At 50.6% G+C, this 15368-nt stretch overlaps 1 protein-coding gene across 1 annotated transcript; it reads left to right on the forward strand.

Annotated features, from left to right (window-relative positions):
- The first annotated feature begins 6011 nt into the window (after positions 1-6011).
- On the forward strand, positions 6012-10373 carry LOC138831016 (keratin, type I cytoskeletal 19). Its single transcript, XM_070028060.1, has 6 exons — positions 6012-6536; positions 8777-8859; positions 9072-9228; positions 9473-9634; positions 9755-9880; positions 10012-10373. The coding sequence occupies exons 1-6, from the start codon at positions 6120-6122 to the stop codon at positions 10264-10266; spliced, it is 1200 nt and encodes a 399-aa protein (XP_069884161.1). The 5' UTR covers positions 6012-6119; the 3' UTR covers positions 10267-10373.
- The last annotated feature ends 4995 nt before the right edge of the window (positions 10374-15368 follow it).

Genomic DNA, 15368 nt, shown 5'->3' on the forward strand with positions numbered 1-15368 from the left:
CCACACAGGGTACATTCTGCTGCTCCAGCTCTAGCTGTCCCACTGCTGTGGGTCTGGAGGGGGTGGGGGTAGAAACATTGGGTGGGTGGTAGGAACATTGCAGATGCTCCCAGAACTTCTGATCTCTGGGGGTTGGGGGAAGGAATTGCTCCTCCTCCCCCCCCACGCCCCCGAGGTCTAAGTTACCCAGATCTGAAGAGGCTTCCTTGTCCTGGATCCTTTCAAACTTTCTCTTTGACAACTGCTACTTTGTTTTCCCAGGTGAATGGAGCCCACAGGACCCAGGGTTGCAGCTGGAGCTTTCCCCTCTCCTCACATCTGCTCCTTCCCATTCCAAAGCATCCTGTTTCTCCCAGTTGAGACTAGGATGTCCGTGGTGGATGTGGGGAGAGAAGTAGGTAGGACTCCATTGACCACAGCTAGTTTAGTCAATGGTCACAATGAAATCCCTTTGTACAACTAAGTTAATAAAAAAAAAACGGGGGGGGGGGGAGATCACTAATGCAGCAGTTAAGATATCTTGAGAAAGAATGCATACATTGTTTTAAATGTTTAAACTAGGTCAGACACCAACAGCTCATACCTGTCCTTTTAGCTATGTGGGAGGCTGAGATCTGGAGGATTGTGGTCTGAGGCCAACTTGGGCATACATTTGAGACCACTTTTCAACCAATAGCCTGACGTGTCCTTGTCCTCCTAGCTACGTGTCCTTGTCCTCCTAGCTATGTTGAGAGGCTGGGATCTGGAGGATCATGATTCCAGGTCACCCTAGGCAGAAAAATCCATGAGATTCTATCTTCATAGAAGAAGCTAGATATGGTGGCTGGTGCCTGTGTTCCCAACTATCCTGGGAAGCATAAAACAGATATTTTTGGTTTCAGGCCTGGGCCTGGCTAAAGAGAGAGCGAGAGCAAGAGAGAGCGAGAGCAAGAGAGAGCGAGAGCAAGAGAGAGAGAGAGAGAGAGAGAGAGAGAGAGAGAGAGAGAGAGAGAGAGAGAGAGAGAGAGAGAGAGAGAGAGAGATGCTATTTCAAAATAACCAATGTAAAAAAAGAAGTGGCAGAAACTCATCTCAACAGTAGATCACCAGCCTAGCAAGTGCAACCTGAACACAACACCAGTGCCACCAAAACAAAACATAAAACAAACAACAAACAGAAATATAAAAATCAGGTCAGTCTTGGTGGGTACACCTGTAATCCTAGCCTTGGAAGTATAAACAAGGAAGACACACAAATCAAGCTTAGGTTCCCTTTGAAGATGACCTTTCCATCAGCTTCTCTGACATCCAGATTAAAATCTACCGGTTCAAATGAGTCATCTTCTAACCATTTACCAATCTAAACCTACCATCTATGTGCCTTGGTCTTTCGCTGCTTTTATTGTCCCCAGTAACTGGTTCTGAGGGTTTTCCACATCCTCTGTTGACATTACTCATTGTCTGGTATTTTTTTTCCCTAGCAAGAAGGTTATATAGCTTATTTAACCATCCCTCAACCAGTGATTGCTTCTGTCTTTCCACTACTGCAAATTATATTTTAAAGAGTATCCTTTCCCATGCTTTCCTGAATACATTGCCAGGAGTTCTGGGCCATACATAAAGAGGAGTGAGTCTGGTGGCTGTGTGAACTTCTCAAAATGAAGAGACTTGAACATTTGTTGTTGTTGTTGTTGTTGGTAGTAGTGGAGGTGTTATTTGCAGAGTTTGTTGTTGTTGCCTTTTGTTGTTTGGAGTGCAGCAAGGGGGGGGTGGCACAGAAATGGAGGGAGGAAGGGAGAACCCAACGCAGTCATGGTACCCAATAGACTGTATGTGGAAAATGGACTATGCAACTTTGTGGGCAGGTATAGAAGGTGGGGAAGGTGAAGGAAGGAGGAAATTGTCCAAAAAGAAATATACTTGTTACCGGACTTATGAAATGGTTACCACTCTGTGACAACATCATCATCATCATCATCATCATCATCATCATCATCATCATCATCATCATCATAATAATAATAAAAATGATAGTAAAAAATGAAGACACTTGGAAATTTCCAAAGTACCTGCTACAACTCAGTGTCCTGGGCTGGAGTGGGTTCATTGCCTGCGGTGTTAGCAGTTACTGGAGACATGCAAATCTGCTGTCTTCGAGGGCATCTTGCTGCCTTAGCTGGAGAGAGCATCTGGGAGGTGGCTGTTTCCAGAAACTTCCAGCCACCCTTCTCATTTTGCCTTCTCCTCTTAAGGTACTTGGTGCTTCCCCCAATTCTGAGCTTCTCTGGGGGTGGGTAGGCTGGGAATTTGTGTGCTTCTCATGGTTTACCTGTCCTTAGGCTCTTGTTCTCTTGTCTGTCTCCCTCCTGCTAGGTGATGACCTTTCTGGTCTTCTAATCTTTTACTCTCTTTAGATACTCCTTAGCTGTCACTTAGCAGGGTTATAGATAGGAAGGAGTGAGTGTTAAGATGGCCACCGAGTCTGCTCCACTTTGCCAAAAGCTGGTGTGTCTCTGTAATCCCCTACAGATAGTCCGTCAGTCTCTGAGAGACAGGAAGTTCTTGTATTTGTTTTTGCATCTCAGCACTTAGCAACACACCTGGCATGGACACAGTCAGTGAACAGAGGAAAGCATGGAAAGGCCCCTAAGGACTTCCTGCTGATGGCCCCTGGCATCCAGGTGAAGGTTCTTCTCACAAATGACAAGTAAGTTCATGAAGTTGTCCACATGACTACTGTTCTTTCAGCAGGAAATCCCTTGTTATTTATTTTTTGCCAGTCCTGGGACTTGAACTCAGGTTTGGAGTTCTTGCTTGGCTCTTTCACTAAAGCCTGCCACTCAACCATTTGAATCATACCTTGGAAGAGTCTCATGGAATTTTTCTGCTGGGTGGGTGCTGCTCTTGAACTACCATTCTCAGATCTCAGCCTCCTGAGTAGCTAGGATTACAGGTGTGAGTAACTAGCATGGGACCAGTAAGAGTTCTTATGGGATAGAAAATTCTATGATCTCATACATTGAGGGAAATGCTACTTAAAGTGAAATGAGAATTCTTGTAAGCCTAATGGTAATAACCGCGTACTATTTAACACCCATAACATTATGTAACATAATAACAATGTTGCTTGAGGACAACTATTTGCCCTGCATTCTGACCAATCCTTTTACAAGTACCATCTCATTTTATTCTTAGACACAGTCCTATGAAGCAGTCCTCATGGGAGATGGATGACTTCATGGCCTCCTGCCCTGTGCATTGTGAAACCTAGAAAGGAAGTTGCAGGAAGCAGTGTCTGCCTTTATAGGACAAGGTTTTCTTTCTTTCTTTGTTTTTGGTGCCGGTATTGGGCTTGAACTTACGGCCTGGGTGCTGTCCCTTAGTTTTTGGCTCAAGGCTCTACCACTTGAGCCACAGCTCCACTTCTGGCTTTTTGGAGTTAAGAGTCTTATAGATATGTCCACTCAGACTGGCTTTGAACCACGATCCTCTGGTAGCAAGCCTCCAGAGTAGCAAGGACTATAGGCATGAGCTGCCAGTCCCCAGCTAAGGATTTCTTTCTCTGGAATTGCATGGTGCTAGGCTCTGGTAGAATCTATCATTCAGCCCCAGACTAGACTGTAGGAAAGAATATTCTGCTCCTTCTCTCTTCACCAACTGTGCCTAGCTGGGAGCTAGGTGGCTTTGGGCACATCCTTGGCCTAGATCAGATCCTCTGATTCCTGAGGCCTACCCTGTGTGTCCCTCCGATGCAGCCCAGTCCCCAGGCCTGGAGACCTGGGCTTTGGAAGGGAGCTCCTCCCACTGCTTTCTGCCTTCTTGAAGCCAGAAGAGGTACAGAGATGCTCTGTGGTAGGCAGTCTGGTTACTGAATGAGAGCAGAGCTGGAACTTTCAGTTCCATCTCTGTGGGAAGATAAGAGCTGCCAGATTGTGCAGTTTGTCCTCCTGAGCTACTGATATGCCAGAGAAAGTGCCAAGAGCCACGTAGTGCCTAGCTAGGCCGAGAGAGAAGGTGGGGGGGGGGGAGAGGGAAAGTGCGAGAGCTGTTTTTTTTTTTTCCCCCCCAGGACAATACTGTAGTCCAATCTGGGGAGGAATTCTCCTGGAATTGGCACAAGAATTTGAGAGGAGAAGGACCCTAAAGATTTGTTTGGGGTGGAGTTGGGGGCTGAAGATTTCTTCAGAGCCTCTGTCATATTCAGAACCTCAGGGTCAGGAGGCTGAAAGCCTAAATCTGATGGTACTGGCTGTGGCCCTTTGTGGCAAGTCACAGCTAGTGCTGTTTCCTCATCTGTATGAAGATAAAGCACCTTTTCCAACGGTTGTAGGGAGGCTTCTGGAGATCTGAAAAGGGCCTGGGGGAACTCAGAACCCCTTAATCCCCTTAATCTTTGAAGCAGATGTGATTCTTTGTTTCTTCCTACAAAGTCACTTTCCAGATCTGCCCTATCAGTCCAGAAAATCAGTGGTGCTCAGTATATAGCAACCATGTGGCCATTCCTCCAGGCTTCCCACCTCCCCCTTCACCCCTCCTCAGGGAGTAGGCTTTTCCTTTGGGCCAGATAAGGAGTGACTCACAGCAGACCAATCCTGGAGGCTACAACCTTGTTGAAGGCCCAGCCACACCCTGTTTTCACGAGGGGCCTGGAGCTCCCCAGACCAACTCTGTGTCCTCCTGGGATGGCTGAGGGTTGCTTCTGGGTGGGTTAAGGTTGGGGCTTGAATGTATGTGGTTTCCTGCTCTCCTTCCAGGAGAAAATGGTGACTAGAAGACAGTTTTCTGGGGCCAAGGAGAGTTTCGGAGGCCAAGGACGATTCTTCATTTATTCACAGAGGAGGACTGAGCTGGAATATCTCTCCTTTCAACAGGGGGAAACTGAGGCCTGGAAACAAGGAGTGATTGTCCCATCTCCCTAATGCCCTCTCAGGAGCACAGGGGTTCTGTCTTGAGACTGAGGAACTGCTCTGATGTAATGATAAGAGGGAATCATAGGGATAATTTCAATTTCAGGAGAGGTCAAGGACTGGGAGCTTGCTTGATGCTGGTATAGAGCATTTGGCCAGGCAAGAAAAGTAGCCAAAGCGTCACACAGGATGAACACAGGACTGGCTGCTATGTGTGGAAGGAGGGGCTCCTTCCTGTATTACGGAAACTCACTTTGTGTCCAGGTACTAGTGTGTTGCTGGAACCAGCTCATTGGTTCAGCTTGCTGTCTGTCTCTCCAGCGCCCTCCTTCTTGTTGGAGAAGGAGGAGAGAGGAGGAGAAGGAGTAAGCTGTAACCTCTCCACACCTAGACATTATCAGAATTCAAGATTCCATCCCATTTCTGTCTGTGGGGAGCAGGTATTAAATGCCTTACGTGCAGATTCCCTGCCTGTTTTCCTGCTTGGGCTCCTCCTCTTGGGAACATTGAAGTAGTGGAATAAACAAATAGAGCTCTTGGGGCTGTTAGGGATGGGGCTGTCCTGGGGGTGGGGGTGGGGAGGTGGTGGTAGGTCAAGATGGTTTCTCAGCATGGGAGTGTGCTATTGCCAGGGCAGCTGCTGGAACTGCTCCCAGAGCTGCTTCCAGGTGTCTATGGTGACTTGGGGGCATTGTATAGCCACGGCCCAGAAAACTGCCTTTGTTATAAGGATCACAAGGGAAGTTGGGGGTGGGGTGGGGTGGGGGAGGGAGGTGGGTCCTGAGGGTGTGTGGGAATCTAGTACAAATATTTGGGGAAAGATCTAGTTTTGATCCCAAGTGGGGACCTGTATAATCTCAAGAATCTGTGATTCCTGGAGTGTTTCTCTTTAAAGGGCAAGGGTCAGCGTGGAGATTGGGGGTAGGAGGCTGGTGGTGGTGGAGAGCCAGAATGGGGGCCAGCTTCCCAAGTGGGCTGGGCTGGGTGGGTTCTGGGGGAAGGCAGGGGCCTGTGGTTCCTGGGAGGGGACAGTTGAGGGCAGAGCTACCAGGAACTGACCAATGGGGAGAGCGCAGTAAACTCATCTGGGCTCAAATATCCACCCCTGACCTTGCCCTGCAGCCCCACCTGTCACAGGCATAAAAGGCCCCAGGTGAGGAGAATCTCCTCACTCCTGCAGCCGACCTTGATCGACTCTCAGGCCAGTGTCCTCCGGTCCTCACCCGCCTTGCCATGACCACCTACAGCTACCGACAGTCCTCAGCCACCTCGTCCTACGGGGGCTTGGGCGGCGGCTCGCTGCGCTTTGGGACCGGGGGTGCCTTTCGTGCGCCCAGCATCCACGGGGGCTCAGGCGGCCGAGGGGTGTCTGTGTCCTCCGCTCGCTTGGTGTCATCAGTCTCCGGGGGTTATGGTGGGGGCTATGGTGGCTCCCTGGCTGTGTCCGATGGGCTGTTGGCCGGCAATGAGAAGATCACCATGCAGAACCTCAACGACCGCCTGGCTTCCTATCTGGACAAAGTGCGCGCCCTGGAGCAGGCCAACACCGAGCTGGAGGTGAAGATCCGGGACTGGTACCAGAAGCAGGGGCCGGGGCCCTCCCGAGACTACAGCCACTACTTCAAGACGATCGAGGACCTCCGGGACAAGGTAGGTGCTGGCCGGGTGCCAGTGCACCTGTTGCTGTGGTGCGCCAGCCTGGAGGGACTAGATGAGGTTGGGGTACAAGACCGCGAGTGGCCTCTTAGGGCTTGGGAGTGCCCGCAGGTCAGAAGAGAAGCCAGAGACGAGGAGGAGAGGGGAGGGGAGGGGGGGAGGGAAGAGGAGGGGAGGGGAAGGGGTGGAGCAGGTAAGTGGGCAGGGCCTGGAGAAGCAGCTGGGAGGGAGTGCAGGCTGCTGGGCTGGGCTGGAGCACTGGGAGAAAGGTGGGTTTGCAGAGTGGGAGGAGATAATGCACAGCTCTGGAGGTGTGGATTTGGGCTCAACCTCAGTCCAGAGCTGCAACTGTTTGGCCTGGTGGGTGGGTAGGTGTGTGTGGGGGAGAGGGGGAGGGAGGGCAGAGCTTAAAGGTCCACCCAGGGCCAGATCTGCCCCTGCAGTGACCTTGTGGGAGCCCTCCTTCCCCCTTCCCCCTCCTTCCCCCTCCTTCCTTCCCCCTCCTTCCCCCTCCTTCCCCCTCCTTCCCCCTCCTTCCCCCTCCTTCCCCCTCCTTCCCCCTCCTTCCCCCTATTCATTGGCTGAGCAGGTCTAGTTTTTATCAGGCTCTGGCTTTCTCTCACTCCTCTCCTGTCCAGGGGCTACACAGGCTTAAGAGGAGTTCTAGAAAGAGAGGGAGAGCTAGGGGTGACTCCAGGGTCAGGGAAAGGGGGGACATAGGCAGGGGCTTCTGTGTTTGCTTTAGTGAACCTCTGCCACAGAGAACCAGGTACTGGAGCAGCTTCTTGTGGGGGTGAGCCACACAAGATTTAAGCCCTAGGAGGCTGGGATGGAGCTGGAAAGACTTCTCCCATGAAGAAATGTATCAGAAACAAAAGGAATGCACCCTGGGTTTCACCCACCCGCAGCAGGCCTGCAGCAAGCTCCCATAGATTCCTGAGTCCTGGGGAGGTGGGCTTATAGATTCCTACCCACAGACCATGGAAAGCTTGTGATGTCTGTAATCAGCTAGAATTGGGCATTTTGCAAGTCTTAAGTTGTGACCTATAGTGACAATATTGTGTGTCACACACCTTTCTTTCTCCTGTTCTCTGACCTTCCTTACACACACACACACACACACACACACACACACACACACACACACACAATTTTTCCCTTCCTTCCTTCCCTCCCTCCCTCCCTCCCTCTCTCCCTCCCTCTCTCCCTCCCTCTCTCTCTCCCTCCCTCCCTCCTCCCTCTTTCTTTCTTTCTTTCTTTCTTTCTTTCTTTCTTTCTTTCTTTCTTTCTTTCTTTCTTTCTTTCTTTCTTTCTTTCTTTCTTTCTTTCTGTGTGCCAATACTGAGTCTGGAACTCAGGGTATCATACTGTGCTTGGCTTATTCACTCAAGGCTGGTGCTCTACCATTTGAGCCACACCTACTTCTGGAGTTTTGCTGGTTAACTGAAATTAAGAGTCTCCCAGATTTGTCTGTCTAGGCTAGCTTTGAACCAAGATCCTCAGATCTCAGCCTCTTGAGTAGCTAAGATTATAAGCATGAGCCACCAGTGCCCTGGCTGACAAAATTTTTATTTTTTTTATTATTTTTATTATTTTTATTTTTTTGTCAGTCGTGGGGCCTGAACTCTGGGCCTGGGCGCTGTCCCTCAGCTCTTCAGCTCAAGGCTAGCGCTCTACCACTTGAGCCATAGCCCACTTCCGGCATTTTCTGCTTATGTGGTGCTGAGGAATCGAACCCAGGGCCTCATGCATGCAAGGCAAACACTCTACCACTGAGCCACCTTCCCAGCCCCTGACAAAGTTTCTTGAAACAGTTTGTACCCTGCTGAGGGTAATCTCTGTCTGAGTTTTATATTCTCCTTGTTTCATTAAAAAATATGTAAATTACCATCCAGTGACACAGTGACTAATCATTTGAGACTTACTCTTTTGAAATATGTTGAGCCCAAGTACCCTCATGAGTGACTAGCTGGATGACATGATTGTAACCCTGCTACCCCTCCCTCAGCCCCCTTTCCCTCAGGCTTGCCTGTCTGTCAGCTTCCTCCAGAGCATGCCCTCCTGCTCCAGTTCATGGGCATGGGCTGATATTAAGGGCTTCCAGAGAGCAGGCCAAGGAGCCGGTGCTAGGGAGAGGGAGTGCATTCATTTCTTCTCCATCTTCTGGGAAGAAAGTGAGCAGACAGTGCTGCTATGCCCCCATGGTGCCAACCTCCTTACCCTCTCCCTTCTAGATTCATGGTGCCACCATTGAGAACTCCAGGATTGTCCTGCAGATTGACAATGCCCGTCTGGCTGCAGATGACTTCCGAACTAAGTAAGTGTCTGCTTTGGGGGCTGCGGAACCCAGGGCACCAGGGTGCTATGTGTGTGGGGAGCCTCATGCCTTTATGGGGGAACTAGACCCTGCTCTCACCCACTCCCAGCAGGCCTGAAGCAAGTCTCCCATAGACTCCTGAATCCTGAGGAAGTGGAGTATCATTAGAAGTACAGAGCCAGCTCTAGCCTAACTCCTATTTTCTCCAAAAGGTTTGAGACTGAACAGGCCCTGCGCATGAGCGTGGAGGCCGACATCAACGGGCTGCGCAAGGTTCTAGATGAGCTGACCCTGGCCAGGACTGACCTGGAGATGCAGATTGAAGGCCTAAAGGAGGAGCTGGCCTACCTGAAGAAGAACCACGAGGAGGTGAGTCAAGCTAGGCCTTCTGCCATGGCCATACTTGGTGTGGCTTCAGCTTGGCCCTGGGTGGCCTTCATGGTTCCCAGGAGCCTGGTAGAGGATAGTGACCACCCAGTCCACTTCTCAGTGCTGGCTCCTAGACCTGCACGCACAAACCAGCCCCTTTGACTCTGAGGGAGGTGGAAGTCACTTGGGGCAGGTCCAACAGGCTCTGGGCCCTGGCATGTCTACCTCTTCTGTGTCTTTCCAGGAAATTAGTGCCTTGAGGAGCCAAGTGGGTGGCCAGGTCAGTGTGGAGGTGGATTCCACTCCGGGCACGGACCTAGCCAAGATCCTGAGTGACATGAGAAGCCAGTATGAGGTCATGGCTGAGAAGTACCGGAAGGATGCTGAAACCCGGTTCATCAGTCAGGTATGTAAGGGACCCCGAAGCCCTTTTGAGGAATGGCAAGGAGAGAGGGCTTGATGCTTTCCCCTGCTCTGCCAGATGCCTGGCTCCAGTGCCTTTTCTCTTCCTATGCTTTTGTCATAGACGGAGGAGCTGAACCGGGAGGTTGCTGGCCACACCGAGCAGCTCCAGGCTCACACATCTGAGGTCACAGACCTGCGACGCACCCTCCAGGGTCTTGAGATAGAGTTGCAGTCCTGGCTCAGCATGGTACGTTCAACTTCAAGGACTGCACGCCTGTACCCTTGCAGCCTTGGGCATCCTGATTGGTGGCTATATGTCCCGGTTCTCTTTGGGAACCAGTCTCTGCCAAATCATGCCCCTTTTCTCTCTCCCCTTAGAAAGCAGCCCTGGAAGGCACGCTGGCAGAGACAGAGGCCCGTTACGGGGCCCAGCTGGCACAGATTCAGGGGAAGATCAGCAGCATTGAAGCTCAGCTGAGTGACGTGCGTGCTGACACCGAGAGGCAGAATCAAGAGTACCAGCAGCTCATGGACATCAAGTCTCGGCTGGAGCAGGAGATTGCCACCTACCGCAATCTGCTGGAGGGCCAGGACATCCACTACAACAACGTGCCTGGCTCCAAGGGTTTCTGAGTTGGGCAGATTCCTGAGCATCTACCCTCTTGCAGGGAGAGTTCTCGGGGACCCCTAGCCCCGACTCATCCCCTGACCTGCCAAATAAACCTTTGTAGTCCAAGGCAGGAAGTTGTTTGGTTTGTTATTTTAGACCATGGAGACATGGGTCAGGCCTAGGCCCTGTTTAGGTTTTATTGGGACCCGACTTCATCTTGTCTCAGGAGAGAGAAGGGAGGGCATCTCACACACAGAAGCTGTAGTAACTTCGATTTGTACCAGGTCTTCCTTTATCTAACCTGTTTTTTACAGGTTCAATACTCTGTGAAATAAGCAATGCTCCCATTTCGCAGAGAGGTCAAACTAAGGCTTCAAGAGCTGAGAGAGGGGGCCTTGCCTATGTAACTGCTCATGGCAAAGTAGGATGTGAAACTTCCTAGATAGAGTTTTCTTTCCTTTGCATGCCCTTGCTCACTGGTGTGTGTGTGTGTGTGTGTGTGTGTGTGTGTGTGTGTGTGTGTGTGTGTGTGTGTGTGTGTGTGTGTGTGTGTCTGTGTGCGCAGACCATATATTGAATATCTTCTCTGTGCCATTTAATGGAAACAGTTGAAAGGTAGTATGAGGAGCTGCTTTTTTCTTTGTTGTTGGTCGTGGGGCTTGAACTCTGGGCCTGGGTGCTGTCGCTGAGCTCTTCAGCTCAAGGTGGCGCTCAACCACTTGAGCCACAGTGCCACTTCCAGTTTTCCGAGTGGTTTATTGGAGAGAAGAGTCTCATGGACTTTCCTGCCCGGGCTGGCTTTGAACGGTGATCCTCAGATCTCAGCCTCCTGAGTGGCTAGGATTGCAGACATGAGCCACCAGCACCCAGCTTGGGCTGCTTTTTATAGATTAGGAAATGGATTCAGAGAGGTCCAGTACTTGTCTAGGGCCACATAGCCAGAATAAGAATCTTAAGTTTCCTGATGCTAGCCCACACTGTCAATTGACATTTGTGCAAGCCTTCCTCCGGAGGAAGGCTCAGTCCAGGCATCTCCTCACAGGGGTCTCCTGACAGATTTCTCCACCTTAACCAAACCCAGGCTTTAGTGTCATTTTCTGTAACTCAAAACTGGAGAACATGTCCTTGTTTGTGTATGTCTTGGGGCATGCATTAACACCTTTATCTATTTCTAGGTGGTCCTGAAAAATAAAAAGCCTTTTACACCCACTAGCCCATACCTGGGCCCAGAGCCTGGAAGGGGACCCAGCTGTGACCCAGACCTCCCATACTGACTCCCCCAACCTGGCTTGTTCTGGGCTGCCCTGGGCCAGCAAAGGGACAAAGTCTCAGCTTCCTGGTACAAATCTGCCCCTGGGTGGGTACAGTCCTGCCCTTGTGGTTTATAGTTAGTCTTGCCTCTGAGATTTACAGCTCAGCCACTAAGAACTGAGGTCAATTCAAGGTAAAGGAGGCTCATAAAGCAGGGACCTTTGCTGGCTGAGGGCTCAGGCTAAGCCTGTTGGAGCCGTGCGGGAGTGGGTAATGGTATGCCGTTCCTTGCTGAGGTCTGGAATACCATTGAACGGGGGCTTCCCTGTGTCCAGATCCTGAAGGAGATGTGATTTCCTGCTTCTTCCTGTAGGACTCAGAGATTCTTTACCTTGCTCCAAATCCCTTCTCTGTGATCTCAGAGCCCAGCTTTTTCTTGGCCCTTCCCTGGCTTCCCAGGAAGATTTGGGAGCTGGTGGCAGATACCAGACTTCACTCCCAGGTTCAGATTGCTCAGAGGTTCTGTCCCTGCTCATGACAGCCTTTATTGCCACAGCTGAAACCCTTCCTCTGCTGCAGGGGGTCCTAAAATGTGGGTGAGGGTGGGGTCTCCCCGCCCCCCCCCCCCCCGGTGTGGCAGGTAACTGTGTCCCAGGCCTTTCTTTGTGTGTGAAGGGTGGGGATACTTTTCTGTTTTAGCCTGGAACTGTTTCTGAGAAGACCTGGGGTAGAAGATGGGGTAGGTGGAGGGTAGATGTTAGCCACCATGGCTGCTCCTTGTGTCACGCATTACTGCTCAGTTATCTTACTATATCTCTCTATCAGGCTGGACTGGAGTTATTTCCATTTTTCTAATTGGTAGACTGAGGCTCAGAGAGAGGAGGCATCATTTCCTGAAGCTGTACACCTAGTCAAGGGGAAAGAAGGGACTTGAAGTTGAATCTCTAGGGGCTTACATTGATGTTCCCTGTCCTTGCCGCCTCTTTGGGGGACAGGGGAGGTGTGAATGGGATCTAACATTTGTGGGGGCTGTCTTACACAAGTGTCAGTAAACTCTCACTGTAGCCCTGGGGCTGGGGTCAATCTGATTGGTTCAATTGACAATCAGGAATCTGGCATCACAAGGGTGAGTCATAAGCAGAGATGGAATTCATCCAGGCTCTTTCCACTGGGCTTCAAGGGCCCCATCTGAAGGAAGGCCAGCCTCATGCCAGAAATGCCAAAGATGTTTGTCTGGCTACAGTGGGTTAAGGACGGAAACTGGCAGACACACTGGAGCCAGAGTTCAGTCCTTGTAAAGCCATCCCAAACCTGTAGCTCACAGGAGGGTCCAGGCTACAGTCAAGGAATTTTGTATTTGTGGCCAGGACAGCCAATAATGGGTAGGTGCTGCTCTTGGGGTGGACCAGGGAGTGGAGAGAAAGCTACCGTGAGGGTTTCTGGAGGAAAGTGAGCATGCAGGAGGGGATCTGGCCTGGATCCAGCCCTCCTTCACCCTGGAGTAATGGACGAGTGATTGTTCAGTTGTGTTAATTGCTGGGGCCGCCATGTCTGCAGAGGCTTTAATGAGCTCTGGCTGATTTAGGTCTGATTATTATTCTTTCAGAGGGAAAGACAATATCCTTCCACCCATGAGACAATGCTACACTGTGCTCGGCACTTGGACGCCGCCTGGCTGCTGGGAAGCGAGGCAAGAAGAGCCCATCTTACCTACCTGGGTGTATGGTTTCCCCTACAGCCCAGCTCAGAGTCCAGCAGGAATTTGGAAGGAAGAACTCCCTTTCTTGTGTCCTGCTTGAGTGTATGTGTGTGTGTGTGTGTGGGGGGAAGGGGGTGTCAGAGTGTTAGAAATGCATGGCTGTCCAGTGTCAGAAATGAATAGACACACAAGAGATAACACGAGATTTCATCAAGGCAATTTACTTTTGTACAAAAGGGTGAAATACTGTTATTCTACCTAGAGCCAGGTAGACACTGTGCAGGACAGTTTGCTAGTTTTTTTTTTTAAATCTCAATCCAAACTCTTCCTCCTCCTGTCAAGGAGTTAGGTTCAGAGTCTAAATACAATAGACTACCGAGATTAGAAAGGGGGCCAGCATGGCTGGCTGGGAGTCGGGATGGCTGGAGGAAGCTGATGGGGGTCAATGGAAAGCTCCCACTAACATCCCTTGTAACTTCTTCAACACAGGATTTATCTGCCTAATATGGCTAGCTGGTAACAAGCAGGACAGATGATAGCTACAGTTGAAGTAAACGAAGCAAATAATTCCAGGAAGTATCAGTACACAATACCAATACACTTTTGTTTGACAGAAAAGACTAATTTTTTTTCTCTCAAGAGTCCTGACAGTGCCCTGGTGTAGCTACACCATCTTGCAGTAACAGCTTTGCCTCTTGGAGTTCCTACTTTATTCCTTTGGAAATGTGGACAGGATTACCTTTTGTGTCATAGGATTTGAGAGGATGGTAGATGAAAAAGTCCTTTGTAAGCCACGAAGTTTGTGATGGGAGTAGGGGATTCTGTGATTACAACAAAAATAAGATAGCTGGAAGCTGGTGGCTCACTCCTGTAATCCTAGTTACTTAAGAGGTTGATACCTAAGGATTGAGGTTCAAAGCTAGACCAGGCAGGAAAGTCCCTGAGACTCTTACCTTCGATTACCTACCAAAAAGCCAGAAGTGGAGCTGTGGCTCAAGTGGTAGAGTGCCAGTGAGCAAAAAGAGTTCAGGGACAGTGTTTAAACCAGATTTTAAACCCCAGGACTGGTGCAAACACACACCCACATCCACCCACCCACCCACCCACACCCCCCTCCCATACAAACCATCTGATTGACTAGTTGGATCTGGCTGTGGTCAATGGTTGCTGCTAAGCATAAGAAAATGTTAAAGTTTAAGTTCAAGGACAGAACCTTTCCAGAGTGTTTGCATACCTCCCTTAGATCTCAGAGCTTCCAGAGAGAGAGAGAGAGAGAGAGAGAGAGAGAGAGAGAGAGAGAGAGAGAGAGAGAGAGAGAGAGAGAGAGAGAGAGAGAGAGAGAGAGTGCACTGAGAGTGAGTACCCTGTGTTCCAAGGACACTGGGCCTTAACAAGTAACCTATCTATAAAGTCTTACATATGTCATTGTTCAAGGCAGGTTTTGAACTTAGACCTGAGGGATTCCAGAGTGCTGTCTGCTGCCATTCTGTGATGCAGCCTTGGGCCAAGACCCCCTCCTCCGACCTCCCTAGCTCATCAGTCTTGCACTCTGGCTTTGGACTCAGGCTCACCAATATCCAAGTGGCACTACCCACAGCTGCCAATATCTCTGGGAAGTGGGGTTCCTGAGCCCGTGGCAGAGGCAAGGGTTTTCCTGAGTGTGCCACTGCGCTCTCTGGCCTAGCCTTCTTCTGTGAGAGATTGCTGCTTTGGTCCACCAGCTCTGGTGCCTTCCACCTGCTTGTGAGGGGCAGGCGGGGTGGGGGTGGGGTATGTGTGGCACTCCCTCTCTCCTCCCCACAACACGTGCAGAGCCTCTTGGCTCAGCCCCTCCCCAGCCTGCAGGCCTCCAGGGGACAAACCGGGGTTAATCTGATTCTGCTAAGTAGGGACATGCCTCTCTCTGGAGAAGGCAGGGGCTTCTTGGAACTTGCTCCAGCCTTATCTGCAGAGGTTTGCCCCAACGTGCCCCAGGAATAAGCAAAGATTCAGTGACATGTGCAGTTGGCAGGTGACAGGACGATCCATCAGCTCCTTGTCAGTGCCAAGCTGGCTGGGCTTTGGCAAGCTGGCTAGGACCATGGGGCTAGAGGCCGAAGGAAACTAGAAAAGGGAGAGGGGGCTTCAGATATGGCAGGTGGGGTGGTGGTGGAAGGGGGAGAGGTGAGAGGAGGA

The sequence above is a fragment of the Dipodomys merriami genome, unplaced genomic scaffold (assembly GCF_024711535.1).
Source record: "Dipodomys merriami isolate MVZ:Mamm:240054 unplaced genomic scaffold, mDipMer1.0.p SCAF_19, whole genome shotgun sequence".
Taxonomy (NCBI): Eukaryota; Metazoa; Chordata; class Mammalia; order Rodentia; family Heteromyidae; genus Dipodomys; species Dipodomys merriami.

Excerpts from the sequence above, each read along its gene's own strand:
- LOC138831016 (XM_070028060.1), top strand. The coding sequence starts at position 6,120 with ATGACCACCTACAGCTACCGACAGTCCTCAGCCACCTCGTCCTACGGG. Across the intron at positions 8,860-9,071 it reads GCAGATGACTTCCGAACTAA|GTTTGAGACTGAACAGGCCC; the intron begins GTAAGTGTCTGC and ends TTTCTCCAAAAG. Across the intron at positions 9,229-9,472 it reads TGAAGAAGAACCACGAGGAG|GAAATTAGTGCCTTGAGGAG; the intron begins GTGAGTCAAGCT and ends GTGTCTTTCCAG.